The sequence below is a fragment of the Lonchura striata genome, chromosome 2 (assembly GCF_050655825.1).
Source record: "Lonchura striata isolate lonStrDom1 chromosome 2, ASM5065582v1, whole genome shotgun sequence".
Lineage (NCBI taxonomy): Eukaryota > Metazoa > Chordata > Aves > Passeriformes > Estrildidae > Lonchura > Lonchura striata.
The window spans coordinates 27731627-27749140 of record NC_140704.1 but is presented as its reverse complement, the minus strand read 5'-3'; the positions used below and the strand labels follow the sequence as shown (position 1 = coordinate 27749140).

Sequence of the window (17514 nt, the reverse complement as noted above, 5' to 3'; positions counted from 1 at the left end):
AATACCTGTATCAGTTAATCCATTTTTACTGCTCACCTTTCAGATTTCTAATGATGGATTTATTTATAGCAATTCTAAAACAATGATATTATATGATGGAGCCTGTCAGGTGTGTGAACCACAAGAATCTGGGTTATGTACATTAAAGGTATGTGTTTCACTACTCTCTATTATAAAAATACACATTTTTTTAGGCTGAAAACTAATCTAGAAAAATCAGCAGAACATACCTGTTCCTGTTTCTAGCAGGGATTTTCAATCACAGAAAGAGAAGCTGAGATGAGGCAATTTTAAATGTAAAAAATCAAACCAAAAGTTCTTCATATAATTACCAAGTAAAACCAAACTTGCTATTAGTTGTTTAGATTTAAAAGCAAGCTTCATTGTTTAATAGAAGTGCAGAATTATTAGATTTTATTTGATACTTACAAACTCATAACCAGTTTGATAACCAAAGCAATTAATGAATCACATTTTCATTTCTCTAAAAGGAGAAAACGTGCAACATAGATGGACTCTGTTATGGTGAAGGAGACACAAATCCTACCAGCCCTTGCTTACTGTGCAGACCTGACTTATCAAAGTTAACTTGGTCAGTTGTTGAAAGTAAGTTCTAAATAGTATTTTTAATACCAAATAGTTGAAAGTCTGCAAAGTTTTTAACTTTAAGATAATGATATTTTAAGTTTAACTAGGTAAGTGTTTTGGCATTTCTATTATTATTTATATCTTTGAAAATTCTGAGAATTATATTGTCGTTTCCAGACTATATATGTAATATTTTAATTTACTTTCCCTGATTCTCCTACTGTAGCAATTACAAATAACTAATGAAGATTAACAACTTTCAGTCTAATTATTACTTTGGAGTCTTGATATTAAGCACAACTACATCCATATATGTTTGTCTTCAACATATAGGTTTAACAGGTATTTTTCAACAAATTTTTCTGATTACAAACAAGTGGAGATCACAAATGAAATTAAATTATACCATATATTTTAGACACTTAATATCTGGGCATCATTTACATTGATGGCATAGATACATGGCCTAAATACTTGAAAGTACATCCAAGACTGCTGTACTCCAGTCCAGTTAGAAACCATACAATGAAGGGAAAACAAGTATAAATTTTTCATTTTCCTTCTCTGTAGTACAAAGTTGCAACACAGAAGTTGCAGCTCTTTTGGTGCAGATTTTAGTCTTTGGATATACACATCACTTTGGCCCCTTCACCAAACAGAATGTTTCTTGGAGCTTTCATATTTGCCATCCAGCCTGTCCTGCCAACCCCAGTCTATACCATCACAAATACAAGCATCATATCAGTGTCTTCATGAGTGAATGACTTATGAAATCAAGATTCTGCCTTGATTAGAAAAGGTCCTGTCTGGATGGCACTTTTGGTGCCTGTCTTGGTGAATCCTGTCCCATTTCAAACTTGTATTGAAAGCCAAGGTAGGTATAACTATTCTACAAGCATGAGATGTGAAAGGAAGGAATGAAATTAAACTCATCCAGCAGATGTCAAGGGATCAAGGGATTGCCATGTTATAGACTGGAATTCAGTATAGCCAAAGTCAGAAATGAGAGAACGAAAATCAGAGGCAGCACTCCAAACCTAAGGAGCACAACCTCTTCCACAAGGAGGATGATGTCAGAAATAAGACACTGATGATGCCTTCTTTTTCCTTCATGGCTTTTGCTACAGTGGGTGGGTTCCTGCTTGCAGCTGTCACTGGTTAGCATTGAAAATATCAAGTATTTTTCCTGTGCCATTCAAATGACATTAGAATTTAAGAAAAATAAGTATGTGAGATTTCTTTAGTAGAAAGATACATTCGTTTTCGTTTTTATAAGTATGTTGTAACTTTTCCTTAGAGGAGGAAAATATCTCCTTTGTTACAGGTAACCAGCCTCCAGTGCTTGAAACTTTTCAGAGTATGCTACAGACATTTTATGGAGAAGATTTTTTATATCAGTTTTTGGCTTCCGATCCAGAGGGCGCTGCTATTCATTTCACATTGGATTCTGGTCCAGAAGGTGCCAGTCTTTCCCCATCAGGTCTCCTTTTGTGGAAAGCTGTGTCAGTGAATGTCCATAAATTGACATTTTCTTTGACAGATGACTGCAATGCAACAACCAAGGTAGAAATAGAGGTAATGAATATTACAGTAAAATGACACTTACTCATAAGATACCTAAATTATCTATTTACAGAACTCATTGCTAGTTCATTAAAAAAAAGAAAACTGTCTTATTGGGCATGTCTTGTAGGTCAGTGTAAAATCATGTGATTGCCTAAATAATGGCTCATGTGTGACAAACATTAATTTCCCACCTGGAAGTGGAAGATATCTTTGTGTGTGTGTGGCTGGATTTGAAGGTGATCTCTGTCAAGTGAATACTGATGACTGTAAACTTAACCAGTGTGGTATTGGCAGATGTGTGGATGGAATAAACAGCTATTACTGTGAATGTCCACATGAATTTCAAGGTAAATTGCTGCTTTATTTCCATGTGTTTATCATGTTTAGTAATAAATAGGAGATTTTAATTTTATGTTTACAATTTTCTTTTAAAATTTTTCACTGTAAATAACTTACTGTTGTATTATGAAGAAACTTTATGGTCTTATGGTACAAATATATTATATACTTCAAGATTTTTCTTGCATGACTATAATAGTTGTTTATTTTAGTTCATTATGAAAGCTAATTTGCATTGTTTGACTCTGCAAAGGTAAATTCATCAACACAGAGAAACACAGGAGATTCCTCCTCCAGATAAGCATGTAGTCCCCACAGCCCACCTTCTCCATGTTCTACAATAAGCAAAATACTTGATAAGAGATGAAAAAATGTGAATAGCAAACCTTATCAGCTGTTCTTATTAGATGTACTGAAGTGAATAGTTGCACTTTTTTTTTCCCTCAGCACTTGCATACATTGTACTTTTGTAAATGTACCATTAAAGTCTAGTGACACAATACTATTAAAAAAAAATAATCTGTATTTCAATGCAGGTAAAAATTGTCAAGAGGATGTAGATGAGTGTGTATCCAGTCCTTGCTTCCCTGGAGTATTTTGCTTCAATACTTTTGGTTCTTACTATTGTGGTCCATGCCCAAATAATCTGCAAGGAGATGGGAAGTCATGTCATGGTAAAATTATTTGATTTTCAGAAGAATGGTATTGTCTTATTGTCATTCAGATAAAATATCTTTGATTGTGTTTCATGTTTCTAACAGTGGCTTAGAACTCTTTCAGTAGTCAGAAAAGCAGGCCTGTGTTTCCTCTGGTGGCAATATTAGACTGTACTGGGTCAATACAGCTGTAAAACACCTTTTCTAGAGTAGAAAAAAACAGGTACAAAACACATCCCTTTTGTTTTACATCAAAGTATAATAATACAGTGGAATGTTTTTGGCATTTTTTCTTCATTATTTTCATAATATGACAAATTATTAATACATTATTGATAAAATATATTTATATTAGATTGATTAACATAGAAATGTTTACCCATGCCAAGGCAGCTGCCAAACTTTTATTTACATGCAATTTCTGAATAACTTGTATTTTTAAAACACTCTGTTAAAAAACTTTTGAGAAATCTTTTTAACTTTTATCTACTTTCTAAATTTTGAGTTGTTTTTATGTAATAAAATTTTAACTCTGTTTATAATTTATTTAAATTTTAAAAGGTGTAGCTACTTCTGTGCACTACTAATGTGCCTTCACATCTTTTCAGAAAGTTTTGACGACATTGATATCGAAAGGAAGGATTCCACAGGAGAAACTGGAGGGAATAAAGGTGATTTTTTCCTGAAGAAAATGGAATTTCTGATTCACATACTAATAAGAATATAGCTAGCAGACAAAGTTCTAGTCAGTTTTATGCTATTCACTTTATTTTTCAGTTTGACACAATTTATTAATTACTGGAGTTCTATTCTCATCTGAAAAATGAGACTGAAATGTCAATATCAACAAATCCCTTGGGTCAGTCAAGCGATTTTATTAACAGTGTGATGTATGACACTCTTACAGTTGCCTTTTGTTTTAGTGACCAACCACTGACATAAAATAGGTAACATGGGGATAGGGACATCTGTTATATGAGATAAACAAAAGTTTATGGCATTATGTTGATTGCCATTTTCCTGCTTTAGCGCAAAGGAGAGGTGAAGGATATGGCAAGTGAATGTCTTTATTCTGAAACTCTAAATGCTGCTGCTGGCATTTCCAGGTCTGTGCCTGCAGGGGGTTTCTTTGTAGGAAAGTCATGTGTGTCTTTTCCCTATATCTCTGAAATGTTGGTGGGGAGGAAGAAGACTCTCTCACCACACTGCTAGTGCTGGATAATTCTTCATCAGCTGCAATGGTTTGCTTTTCAGCAGTGGGACACCACACTTTATTGCAATTCAGTAAAGTTTAACCTTTTGTAAATAATTTTCTAGTTATAAATAGGTTAGGGCTTCATTCCTCCACTGCCCCATAATGCTAAAACTCCATATACAGTATTCTACCAGTCTGGGATTACAGTGCTGTGCTTCTTGCCACAAACCACACACTTTCCCTGGGCAGAATATGAAGAAATTATCATTCATTTTGTGCTCTCTTTAATGAGGAGACTGAGTCAGTCTCTGCTGTTTATTAAACAGTTGAAACATCCCACTACTAAAGCCCATGCAGAAAGTTTAATAAAGTTGATTAAAAAGTTTGAAGAATAAAACATGGTAATACTTGTGCTACAAGTTGGTGGCTTGTTCCTCTAGAATACTGTTCATGGTGCATCAGTATGTATAAACTTCCACATAGATGTGATTTTATCTCTGCTTCTAGTGCTTAGACACACTGATGAACCCTATGTAATACCTTTTCTTTTAATTCTTTCAGTTATCTAGTTAAAAGCAATATATGGAGCTGATAATCTGCTGACAGTAAATCTGTTTATTGACCTAATATGGGAAAATCTCTTCTGCTATAAATTGTGCCTCCTATAAATCATGTTTTATACTTATCATCCAGCTAAGAAAAGGCTGGAAGATAAGGACAGGAGAGGTTGTAATCAGAATACCTTGATCTTCTCTAATTCTTCCAGTTAGGTTCTACTGCATACTTATATTCTGACATAGAACAAGGAGAGATTTCCTGAAGCACAGAATGAATGGGCTGTATGTTTATCTGTTCAGAAAATATTCCTCACCCTCAAAGGCAAAAAAAGTCTGATGGTATTCACATATTTCTTCCCCTTTTCTTTCTAATATACTGTAGGTTTTCAACCATCATCCTTTGAGAATGTTTTAAACATGTCAGGTTATATTCCCAGTTCTACACGTGTCCCAAAGAGATTTATTTCTACAGAAATGGTCGGTAGCAGCACACCACCAGCCTCCACGGTAAAAACAATGACCTCCTTGAAGACACCTGACTCTCAAAGAAGTGCTTCTGTACAACCTGTGGTTACTGGAAACATTGCTCATGCTCTAGGCACCATCAGTGGTCACCTTGCTGATGGGGCAAACAGTTCTTTGGTACATGCTGTAAAGGCTGCATCTTCAAGGAGCCATGCTATGTCACCTGAGAAGAAAACCAGGGCACAAGCTGAGGCCTTCAGCTATGTAGAGAGCAGCAGGAAGACTTCCCCTAGCAGCAGAGCAAGTATAAGCCAAGGACATTCATTGCCAAACAAAGCATTCAAAGGTGGAAATGCTCAAAGAGTTCTGCACCTATTAGCTAAGCATCAAGGGAGCAATTTACCTTTTACCCTTGTGGAAGTCACTGTCCCTCCAAAAATGCTTCCTGAAGAATTGAATGAAACCATGATTCCTAAAGCAGTGACCTGTTCTGATTTACCCTGTTTTCCTGGTGTACCCTGTGAGCCAAGGCAGGATGGAAGTGTCAAGTGTGGTCGTTGTCCTTATGGTTATTATGGAGATGGCTTCACTTGTAGAGGTATTGCAAATTGTTGCACTTAAATGCTTTGAAGAAAAGAATCTTGAGATGTCTTCATATCTTGCAAGCATATTGTTACTGTATTATGAGTGGAAAGTGTAGTGTATTGAATTTTCTCATTTTCATTATTAATATTGGCATAGCCTACAGGCTTTTAGTTGTATGGATGCACTTAAAATACTTTGCTGATGCATCTTAGACTCTGCATTTATGAGCAGCAACATCATGGATTCTCTGTGATCTGTTCACTACATTAGGCAAGACACAATGTGCTGAAATGCCACTTTCATTTTCCTTATTCCCTTCTTTGTTTTCTTCATTGCCTTTCAGCAAGATGTAGACAACCCTGTGGCAAAAATATGGAGTGTGTGGCACCCAATATTTGTAAATGCAAGCCTGGTTATGCTGGTCTTAACTGTCAGGCTGGTGAGTATGGCATGTTAATTTTGCCTGTGGTAACTCATATGCACAAATTCATGATTTGCAGAGTGCCATTGATTTTTTTTTACAGCTTTATGCAGACCTGATTGCAAAAACCATGGGAAATGCATTAAGCCCAACATCTGTGAGTGTTTACCTGGATACAGTGGCTCCACCTGTGAGGAAGGTAAATGTAACAGTCTTTGCTTTTAAATCCATAACTACCCAAAGGATGCTGTGAACAACTCCCATGACTGTTTGTTCTGACTGCATGAAGATTTGTTCACTGTCACTTCAACAGAATTCTTGAGTTACGTTTTGGTGTATGTCCTGATTTTCTTGATAACCACTCTAAATGTTGCTTACGATTGGATACTCCTAAATTTAGCTTTCACATTAAGTAGAGCAGTTCACCAGTTTAGCCTTTAAGCTAAACACTCCTGAAGAGTGGGAAGCACAGTCTGGAAATCTTGTTAGCTTTCTTTTATTCAGGGTGACCATCACTGCTGGGACTCTGTACTATTGAAGTGGGGTTGCACTTATTACTTACTCTTGTCAAAAGGCATACATAAACGGTATTGCATATATTTCCTTATTTTATTTCCAGTTTTTTGCTCACTGACAGTTATTAATATTTCATTTTTTTTATAAAGCATAACCAATCCATGCATCTTTCTAGAGGCAATTTTTTTGAACATAATTCTGTATCTGCAGCACATTGTAAACCACCGTGTCAAAATGGAGGCACATGCTTGGCCAGAAATCTCTGCACCTGCCCATATGGTTTTGTGGGACCAAGATGTGATACAAGTAAGCAAAAGAGAATAAGAGAAAAATACACTGCATTTTTCCTGTTCTTCAGGAGCAAGAAAGCAATTTATGGTTTAAATTTTTTATGCCTTCTGTCTAATGCTAGCAAATTACATAATACCTGTGCCTCTTTGAAAGTTCCCATACCTGGGCTTTTTGAAAATGAAGTAATATTTGCACATAACTGTGAAAACATAATGCACTATAAAAGCTGCAAATATTTTATATTTTATTATTCACAAGCATGGAAAAAATTGAGTACATTGTGTATGTGATATTACCTTTAGAAAAACACGCAGATGTTTCATATGTCCTGACAGTTTTTTAACTTCTATTAGCTCAGATTGATTAGATACTGGGGTACATTCAGAAGCTGGTGTCAGTGAATGGTGTGTCAGAAAGACTGGGATACAGGAAAATTTAATTCAGAACCACATTATGGTGTCTTTTCTCCTTTTACCTGGCCTGAAAATTGAAAAATTTGCTAAATTGTCTTTTACATACCAAATCATGCATGAGTAATTTGTATCCTTCAGAGAATCCAAATTTAGACATGCTGTTTGTATATTGTTCACCTGAATGTACCATTGCATTATTGACCCTGAATTCAGAAAATCCTTTGTCTCCTCCTCAAATCCCAGGACTTCTGGTTTTTAGTTTTTCTTGTTCTAATTTCAATTCTGACAAAAAAATGCTGCTCTTTGTGAAGGAGTACTAAAGAGAATGAGATGTTTTCCTGAAGAAATTATTAATGGTTTTCCCCAGATGTGAAATTTTAATTGCTTGTCAGTCTCATGTTCCTGTGTGCATGCAGCTGCACTTGTATTATGTAACACAGTCCATTTGTCTCTTAGTATTGCATTTCTCATTTGGTTTAGAATTTTTATCTAAAAGTCTACATTTTTAACACTAAATATAGCCAGACCATGGATATGTGCATGGAAAGACATTTTATTTACCTTTGTCATCTGTGCTTGCTGTTACAGATTTGAGATTAGATTACTCTGGTCAGCAATTCCTCTTCAGATAGTAATTGTATGTTACTTCCAGTATTAATTTTTGGGAAAGAACTGAAAATCAAATCAAGAATAATTTGTGATATGTCTCTTTCTTGTTCTCCTACCCCCTGTCTCCTCCCCTGCCTTATGTTTTTGCCCACCTTCTTGGATGGTAGTGGTTTGCAACAGGCACTGTGAAAATGGTGGCAAATGTCTCACTCCGGACACCTGCCAGTGTAAACCTGGCTGGTACGGACCTACCTGCAGCACAGGTAACACCCCTGCAGCTTCCTTCTTCCTGGGAGATCGTCCATAGGAGCTCCCATTGTTTAAAATTTGGAACTGCATGGCTCAGGTGGCAGCAGTGGGCAGCTGCTCTCTGCTGCAGAGCCCCCACACTTCCCTGAGTCTCTGCAGGTTAGTTCTGCTGCCAAGCAGCACCTCTGGGAAGTCTTCTACTGATCCTTTAATTTTGGGGTAAAGATTCTATGGGAATGACGTTACCTGCAGTTATCTTAGGTGTTTAATTCCTGTTCTTGAAACAGAAACACATTTTATAGACTTACTTGGATGTCAAGCTTCCCACTCTTCCTGACCCTTTTTCTGCAGCAATGTGTAATCCTGTGTGTCTCAATGGTGGTTCCTGTACTAAGCCAGATGTTTGCCTGTGTCCACATGGATTCTTTGGTGCCCACTGTCAGAATGGTAATATTTTCTTTTTTTCTTCTCCCCACTCCTTAGTTGACATTAGTTGAGGAAATCTGTGAGAAAATATTAAGATACAAAATTAACAGTCAAGTCATGTACCTGAGTGCAGCATTCACATTCTCTGGACAGAGAGACATAATTCTGTCTCTCAAGAGAAGCACAGAAAGAAGAGAAAACAACCTTTATCTCTGCCCCTTTGTTTTCCCCATGTGGAATTTGGCATGGAGATGGTTTACCTGAAGTGATTGCTTTTTTGGATTCTGGTGAAGGTTGTTTGGGTTAATGACTAATTGTATCCAGCTGTGTCTTGAGCTCTCAGCAGGTAGTCACGAGTTAGTTAGCTGATAGGTAATAAGTATGTATGTAGAATAGGATAGTCTCTCTTTAAATAGTATATTAATGTAATATAGTACAGTTTTAATCAAGTTATCCTTCAGCCTTCTGATCTGGAGCCAGACGTCATAATTTCTTCCCTGAGTTGGGGTTGTCTTTTTTACTATACCTGAGAAGTGGTGTAAAACAGAGATTACATTATATTTTAGATTTTATGGCTGATTCAACAGCTGTCCAAGGAGAATGAAGACTCAAAATTAGTCTTGTATTCCACTCAACATTTAAGCAGCTTTCATCCAGTTCCATTGTATGTTATGTGTAGCCTGGTTACTTTTGTACACATACAGTTGCCAACCTTGACTCCTTTTTATCTGATTTTGTCTTTACTATTGCATGAAACTACTATTACACCAAACCACATTAATACGATTTTTGCAAGGCAGGCCTGATAGTGTTGAATGTCCATACAAGCTGTCAGAATCTTACTGTTGCGTTCTTGTTTTCCAAAAGTGTATCACTAAGTTAAAATGCTAACTACAGCCTTTTCCTCCTGTTTGTGTCTTTTAGCTGTCTGCAGCCCTCCTTGTAAAAATGGTGGCCAGTGCATAAGAAATAATGTCTGTACTTGTCCTGATGGATACACAGGCAGAAGATGTGAAAAAAGTAAGCCAGTGTTAAAATCTTCCTGTGATCCAAAAATAACAATAAATTATTCTGTAATCAGTTAAATGTGTTAAACAGCAGATGGTTTTGATTTTAAGGTGTCTGTGAGCCACGATGTATGAATGGAGGAAAATGTGTAGGCCCAAACATTTGCTCTTGTCCTTCAGGATGGAGAGGAAAAAGATGTAACACTCGTAAGTACCTTGTAGTTACCAGGAGATCTATACCTTAAAAGTAATATAAGACTCAGAGCAATTCTGCCCATGAAAGTAATACAAAGTTAGTGCCAAAGAACTTAAGAATATATACACATTGAAAACCATTTGTCTATATCTTGGCAGCAAAATTTAGGATGGAGAACTAATACCATGCAGTTTTTAGGCTAAATCATGGGACTGAAATAACTGTGAAATCCTTGTATAGGAAATATTATTTGTTTCTGGATTCTTGTCTAAATAAAAACATTTGCATATCTGCAAAGAGATGAGTTGAAAAAAATCAAATAAATCCAATTTGTGCTGTAGTACCTAAAACCAGATAATAATAGAAAAAGTGAAATATTGGAAAGCTGGAAACAGTTGGACATGATGTGAATAAGTGATGCAGTGGGCACAAGCTCTTTAGGACAGGTAAAAATTGGACTGTAATAGTTGCACATCTATGGGTCACATTGCATCTTAATAAAGATATTGTGGTGCATAAAGATATTTATGGTGCATAAATAAATTGTGTCAGCATGGATAAAAGCACAGTCTGCATGAAAATCAGCATGAGGATGGCTAAAGTGTTAGTGTCTGTCAGAATATCCACCCAAGGCTTGAGAACTGATATGGACAATAAGCTCTCTAATGGCATGGAGGAAAAATAAATTTCCCTGTATTACATTCTGTAATTATTGGAAAGGGGTTGTTTTTTGAAAAAAAATATTGCCAGTATTTACAGGGGTGAAATATTCTTGGGCACTGTGGAGGAGAGATTGGATTATCAAATAATCAGCTATGAATTAATGGAAATAATTGTGGGTTAGATCATGGCTTAATAAGCAGAGACAAATGTGCAGACAAATGGGTCAATGAAAATAACTTTGGATCCAATATTCTTGAGTTGATTTATTGGGTGTTCTGTTGAATGACAGACAAAAGATCTCTCACCAAGAGACAAGATGTGTCCTTTAGAAAGGTAAATTTGGAGAAAATAAAGCTCTTTAATGGTCCTCTCTTTATTCAGTATGTCAAGCTTTTGTAGAAATCTGTGACACAGCACAACCATTGAATGTGGATTTTGGTTGTAGGGCTTTTTGTTTCCAGTTGCCTCTCTTTAATATCTTGTTGGCCTTAGACACATATTTGAGTGAAGATGATGTGACTCTTGTGTGTGAAAAGCACTCCACCTCTTGTGAGAGTCCTGAAATCTGAATAACAACTCATTGTAATCACTTGGGATATAACCATACTTTTTGATGATGTTTGTGCAGCAATCTGTCTTCAGGAATGTAAGAATGGTGGGGAGTGTATTGGACCGAGTACCTGTCATTGTCCTCCACAGTGGGAAGGACTCCAGTGTCAAACACGTAAGAATAATGCAACCTGAAACCTCATGCTTCTGTGCAGCTCAGAATGCTTCAGCCATGCACAGTGTAGAGAAGTCTTCCTATACCTTGGATGTAGTTTATCCACATCTGTGTCAAAGGCAGGATAGAGTAGAGATGGCTCTGCCCATTCTGAAGCCCTCCAGGATCTGATGGCACACTGGGAGCGTGGCAGTACGTGTTGGTTTGCTCCAGTGCTGTATGCTGCTGCACAAGTCCTGAGGGGCCATTGTGATAGCTTGAAATAGCAAGACGTGCCTAAAACCACCTTATGTTCTTTGCTCAGTCTCATTCATGCCCTCAGCATGTTTTCTCACATTAAATCTGCATCAAAGCAAAAGAGGGAAGGGATAGACACAGGAACACTGCTGGCTCCATGTGACCTTTAAGTCTCCTTATGCTGTGGGGTGTTACCCTGTGAAAATACCTTCCAAGGTCTTGGTTCCTATAACAAACAGAATAGCTATCTCGAGATAGCATCCATTTTTCCTTTACCAAGATGTGTCCCTCATATGTACCTCTCTTGTTTTAGCTGTGTGCAACCAGAAGTGTTTGTTTGGAGGGAAATGCATATTGCCCAACGTGTGCTCTTGTCGTCCAGGCTATACTGGAGTCCTCTGTGGGAAGAAAATTCAGGTACAGGTAGAGCCAAGACACCATCACAATACGGTGATTTGGGAATTAATTAACTAGTCCACCCATGTCCACTGAAGCAACATGGTATACACCAAATGTGTATTTTGTCTGATTTCTTCCTTTCACTCTGCAGTGATGGAAAATTAATGGAATTCCTAAGAGCTTTTTGAAGAAACATTAGAAGAAACATTATTAGGTTTTAATACTTAGAGAATTGTTCTCAGCACCAAATGTAAACTTCCTTTGTTTCAAATTAGGCTGATTGTCTCTTGTAATGCAGTAGGAATTGGAAACTATCCTCTTCACAACAAACACTATTTTCTTTTCCAGAAGCTGGCCTCATTTTAGGCAAGAGTATCCTACTGATGACTTTCTTAGCTTGCATCAGGTCAAGCCCTGATCTTTTTACAACTAACTATACTGCTAGTCAGTTCATCAAGTGTAATTTGGGAATAATTTTACTTTTTTGTATCAGAGGGAATGATGACCATTTCTCTATTTTGTCATGCAATTTGCTGTTGGATTCTCTTGCGTGAGTGCTGATGCTCACTCGCTGAAGTAATTTGATTAAATATTTTGTTAAAACTAACTGGTTTGTGATGTCTGAAGTAAAAGCATTCTGCTCCTCTTGCATCATCTATGGTGTTTCTCTTAATTTCAGTGTATTTAGACACATTTGTGCTGCCAGCAGAATGGAGAGATCGAGTAGATTTGTTTCAGAAATTGAAACAAACAAATGTTCATACATATTTTGAAAGTAGGCAGCTAATCATCCTATATCAATAAGACTGTAATGTTTGTAATATGGATTTCCAAAACGTGACCCAAAGAGAAATAATTTTGATTCAAAGGTTTCCGTAAATATGTCCTGCAGTTAGTCTATTTTTAGTCTCTTTTTAGTCTAAAAAATATATATATATTGACAGTCAGTCAGACAGTGCTATGTCATACATTGATCAAAATGGCACATTTTCTTAATGAAACAAAAAACCTATAAGCCCAAGTTTCACTTAATGTTTTCATTCTGCATATCAGGCAAGCAGATTGCTTAAATTAAGCATTAAATTAATTGTTTCATAAACTTAATCATAATAATAGGTTGCCTCAGTAAAGTCTGGTTTTAATATTTGTTTTCTCTCTCCAAGGTACAAAGACATCATGGCTGAAGAAGTGTGGCAATTCAATTGCAATGCAGCATAGATGCATGAGACTTGAAAATAGCAAAAGGGTTGGAGGCAATTACAGAGTCATTTAAGTAAAAGGAATATTCAGAAGCCTTATTTTAAAAGATTCATATTAAACACAAATGTTGGTGAGCTTCAAAACATCAATCTTATAGTCATTAAAACATATGTATATGCCTATAATTTTTTGCTACCTCATGTACAAACCCCATAGCCTCTGATATTTTCATTGAATTCCCAGATCAGATGACTGAGCCTAAAATTCTGCAGTTCATTCAACTGGACTATGACATTTCTGTTGGGGGAACAAGACTGTTGCAGCTGTTGGGTGACTCTAGCAAGGAAGACAGCACTTCTGCACTTGTGAATGGTACCTACTGTTTACAAACACTGTTTACATACATATTATTTGGCTGTGGACAGAAGAAAATGCAGAACTTGTTTTTCTTGTTTTGTATTTATACTGGTCTTGTTGTAATGATAAGCTAGTAGCAAGGAAGGAGGGGAAACCAGAACTGAGGCTGGGCTACTACCAATGAAGGCAGGGCCTCCTGTCGTGTTAACAGTCAGCCAGATGCAGAGTGACTCTGATTTATCTGTGACAAGCCTTTGCAGCCAGGAGCCAGATCCCAACTTTTCTGTTTTGACTTTATTACTTACAGTCATGAAGAGCCAGCTACTGAATTATTCCTGTGTCTGTAAACTTTAATGCTCCTGACTGAGATGGCACTCGGTAATATGAAGAAATTTTGTTCCCAATACTCTTAGAGAAATTTAACAATGCTTTCAGCAATGCTGAATATTAAAAAAAGGAATAATAAGAGGAGAAATTTGTTGTACATCATGCCATCCGTACTCATCATGTCAGAAAGTATTTGTAAAATCTTCACAGACGATTTCTTTCCTTTACCAAAATTACCAATTGCTCCAATGAACTGTTAGCACCGGCCAGCTGCCAGATAGTTTTTGAAAAAATAAAATTCCAGGTTTTCTGAAGCTTCCTACAGAGGACTGCTATCCTCTCCTAGAGCTGTGAAAGACATGCAGTTCCTGCCATAACAACGTGAGCTCTGGTAATAGACACAAACATCCCTTTAGCTAAGCCATTGAAGTTTACTGCTTTGTTTTTTTAAGCAAAAAATATGACTTCCAGTTCTCCTGAGCAATATTCAGTTTGCATACCCTAATTTTAAACAGGAAGAAAACAGAGGTAATTTTGCCATTTACTGCCATTCTGGGATGCTGATTACCAAATCATAGCTGTTAGCAGCTCTGTGCCTAGATTTCTCCTCACCTTTTGATAATTTCTTAAGTCATCTTGCAAAGTAAGGTGGTATTTTGAGAGCTTAGCATTATTCCAGAATGATACCTCATGGATTTCCAAATGCCTGACTGGTGTACTTAAAAAATGTCCAGTTTCCCACTTGCATTTTAAATTTCAGTGTTTCCATAGTTTCTTTCAGTCAGGCATCCACGTGGCTGATAGCCTGATGATATGGGAACCATTACATTATTTAAAACCTACTCCTCTTGGACATTTCCTTTCTTACATCTCACAAAGATGCCGATGAACAAAATCTGATTAGCTCTTGGAATTGTTTTGGATACACAAGGTACTGAAGAAGTTTGTATCACATAATCTCATTGTAATCACTGCTGTTCCATGTGTCAGTTACAGAGATACTGTGCAAAAAAGAATGGTAACATCTGTTTGGAGCACTGCTAATAGTACTTTGGTTAATGAATTTGTGCAATCCTTCACTCACAAAACTTCTAGAAACTCACAAAATTTCTAGAAATCAAGAAATGTGCATTTCTAGGATTTCAGGCTCAATAAAGGAGTTTTTTCATTATAATTGTTAGTGCTTGCTGTTTATTTTCAATGATTTAAAAGAAAATTAAATAAATTATTTCTTTTACATTTTCCGAATGCAAGCTGTGTGAACAAAAGCACATCCAGAGTTTTGCTACAGTAGCTAAAAATGCTCAGTGCTAAGCTGTGCTATTTTTGCTATTTTCCAGCAAGCACATGATGCAGAAAAATTATCAGTAGATGCAAAATGCCAGATAGCTACTTCAAAACTGCCCAGTAATTATGTGATTAGCTGAAACTGTTTTGTTACTACATTGTCCATCATAGACATGAAACAGCATTCACTGTAATTAGAAAGCACATGGCAACAATACAGTACAATTGCTCAGTGTAACAAGATGCAGATTAATAGAGAGGGCTTGTGTACAGAGGTTAACAGAACAGCTGAAATTGTAACCTGCAATTAGGCCCAAAAGAGTTAGGGGATGTGGGAGTGGAGAGAATGGTTAGAGTTGACACAGTTCCACTCTGAAGGAATGAAGGGCACCTGTATCAAACTGAAGATTTTGCAGTGATTCTTACTATGTTATGCACAACACCAGTACTGTAGTTGAATTTTCTTGCATGATTTTTTTAGACACTAAAGAGTGCTGGAAGGTACCTATGTACATCATCCATTTATTACCTGGTTGTACTACAGTTGTTCTGCAGGCCAGCAAAAATTCTCCCAAGTGCACATTGATTTTTGCCCCTGATCTTGAAAAGGTCTTTTAAAATGCAGTGCAGTGAATGTTCTTTGAAGGAAGGGCTTGTATCACAGAAGATACCACAGATAGTCATGTTGGCTATGAGTTAAAAAAAAAAGACAATTGGGCTCTATGGGAAAGTCTCTTTCTTTTTACAAAAGTTAATTATGTATTTTCATCACTGAGAAGAGAAAGCACGTTAACATTTCTATTTACCAAAAGCAAACTCATGAAGAAGTATCAGCACAAGCCCTAAAGTAAATAGGTATAAAAACTTAAGCTACTTCACAAATTTGCTACACCCACTCCATTATTTGTCCAAATGGAAAAACCCAAAGTTTAAATTCTCAAAACATAACTTTGGGGTACATATACAACCCCAAATGTAGAGGTTAGAAAGTTTTGCTAATAACTAAAGGTGTTTATGCAATCTCTGTCATTTAAAGGTGTCATATGCTGGTATTAGGTAATTTTACCCATCTTCTGCCCACAGCTCAGCTTATCTAGCAAATGGTATTTTACAGCTAAACCAAGTAAATCTATTCTTGCCAGAAGCACTTAGAGCAGAAGAGAAAGCATTAATAAAAATGTGCATGTAAGCAAACTAGAAAGAAGAAACACCTCACCTTTCCATGCACATTCTAGAAAGAGTATCAAAAGTGCAACTACTGCAATACCCCTAAAATTTTTACAGTTGTTTTAGTGAAAACCAGTATCTATATAAGGTGTTACAGTTAGCTGTAACGAATAAGGGAGCTAGCACGTTCTGTGTTGCTTTTATTGACCTTTGAACTGTATGCATTACTTATCTCCCCACAGGAAGACATAGCTATCACCAAAAATTACATGCTCTAACTAGTATTTTCAATCCTCCAGCGAGCAGAAAACAAACAAAAGACAAGAATTACTGACTATTCTTTTAGTCTTTTTAGTATGTTTAACTGTGGAAATAATAATCTGGGGACACAGACTGTCATTAATAATACATTCTAAGATTGTTTGACTCTAACTAGAAAAATCACTTTTAAATTCACTTAAAATTTAATTTAATGTAAGAAGAAATATTTATTAAAATCAAAACAAAACAAAAAAACCCCAAACCATGAAGAACACTCTAGCCAGTAGATGGTGCTATGTTCAAGTAATAGTTCTGAAATATGCTATTGCATTCTGTGTGGCATCAAATTACTGCTTACTTTAATCATTTCTAAACAGGAAACTAAATTAGCATTTGTTTTGGCCTGTTCAGAAACACAAATTATAGATTTTTCAACGACTGCTTCTGGTCTCTTGCTCCTGCCAATGCCAATATCTCTCCCAACTTCTACTCACTATTACTGTCACTTTTGTCTTCATTAGTACAAGTCAGTTTTTTGGGAATAATACTGAAATATTATGCCTCTTTGCATTTACATAGTACTCATTGTTTATTCTAAATTTTGGGTCTGACGCAAGAAATTTTTTCCCATTCATTCCCCAACAAACAATGTCACCTAAGGTATTCAATCTAACTCCTGAATTTATAAATTACGGCATGATGTAGTGGACTGTGACACAGGATTGCATCATTATCATCATCATCATTATAAAACTTCAGAACCATTAATGAAATAATCTTTTTTCCACACTTGAGAATCAAATTTTCACCAGC

The 17514-nt window shown here is 36.4% G+C and overlaps 1 protein-coding gene across 3 annotated transcripts in view; it reads left to right on the top strand.

Annotated features, from left to right (window-relative positions):
* Positions 1 to 15160, top strand: part of VWDE (von Willebrand factor D and EGF domains) — a 37785-nt gene extending 22625 nt beyond the window's left edge. Inside the window, exons 15-32 of one of the 3 annotated variants that reach the window (XR_014951520.1) lie at positions 44 to 148; positions 492 to 606; positions 1913 to 2163; positions 2282 to 2501; positions 3030 to 3167; positions 3758 to 3820; positions 5284 to 5964; positions 6295 to 6390; positions 6476 to 6571; positions 7099 to 7194; positions 8369 to 8464; positions 8802 to 8897; positions 9801 to 9896; positions 9995 to 10090; positions 11371 to 11466; positions 12017 to 12120; positions 13266 to 13432; positions 13546 to 14108. Coding sequence is in view for 2 of the 3 variants with exons in the window: in XM_085567436.1 (XP_085423562.1) it covers positions 44 to 148; positions 492 to 606; positions 1913 to 2163; positions 2282 to 2501; positions 3030 to 3167; positions 3758 to 3820; positions 5284 to 5964; positions 6295 to 6390; positions 6476 to 6571; positions 7099 to 7194; positions 8369 to 8464; positions 8802 to 8897; positions 9801 to 9896; positions 9995 to 10090; positions 11371 to 11466; positions 12017 to 12177 (2502 nt within the window). In the remaining variant the exon portion in view is untranslated. Of the gene's footprint in view, positions 1 to 43; positions 149 to 491; positions 607 to 1912; positions 2164 to 2281; positions 2502 to 3029; positions 3168 to 3757; positions 3821 to 5283; positions 5965 to 6294; positions 6391 to 6475; positions 6572 to 7098; positions 7195 to 8368; positions 8465 to 8801; positions 8898 to 9800; positions 9897 to 9994; positions 10091 to 11370; positions 11467 to 12016; positions 12308 to 13265 lie in introns of those variants that run through there. The other 2 variants (XM_085567442.1, XM_085567436.1) reach the window with 2 other exon arrangements.
* The last annotated feature ends 2354 nt before the right edge of the window (positions 15161 to 17514 follow it).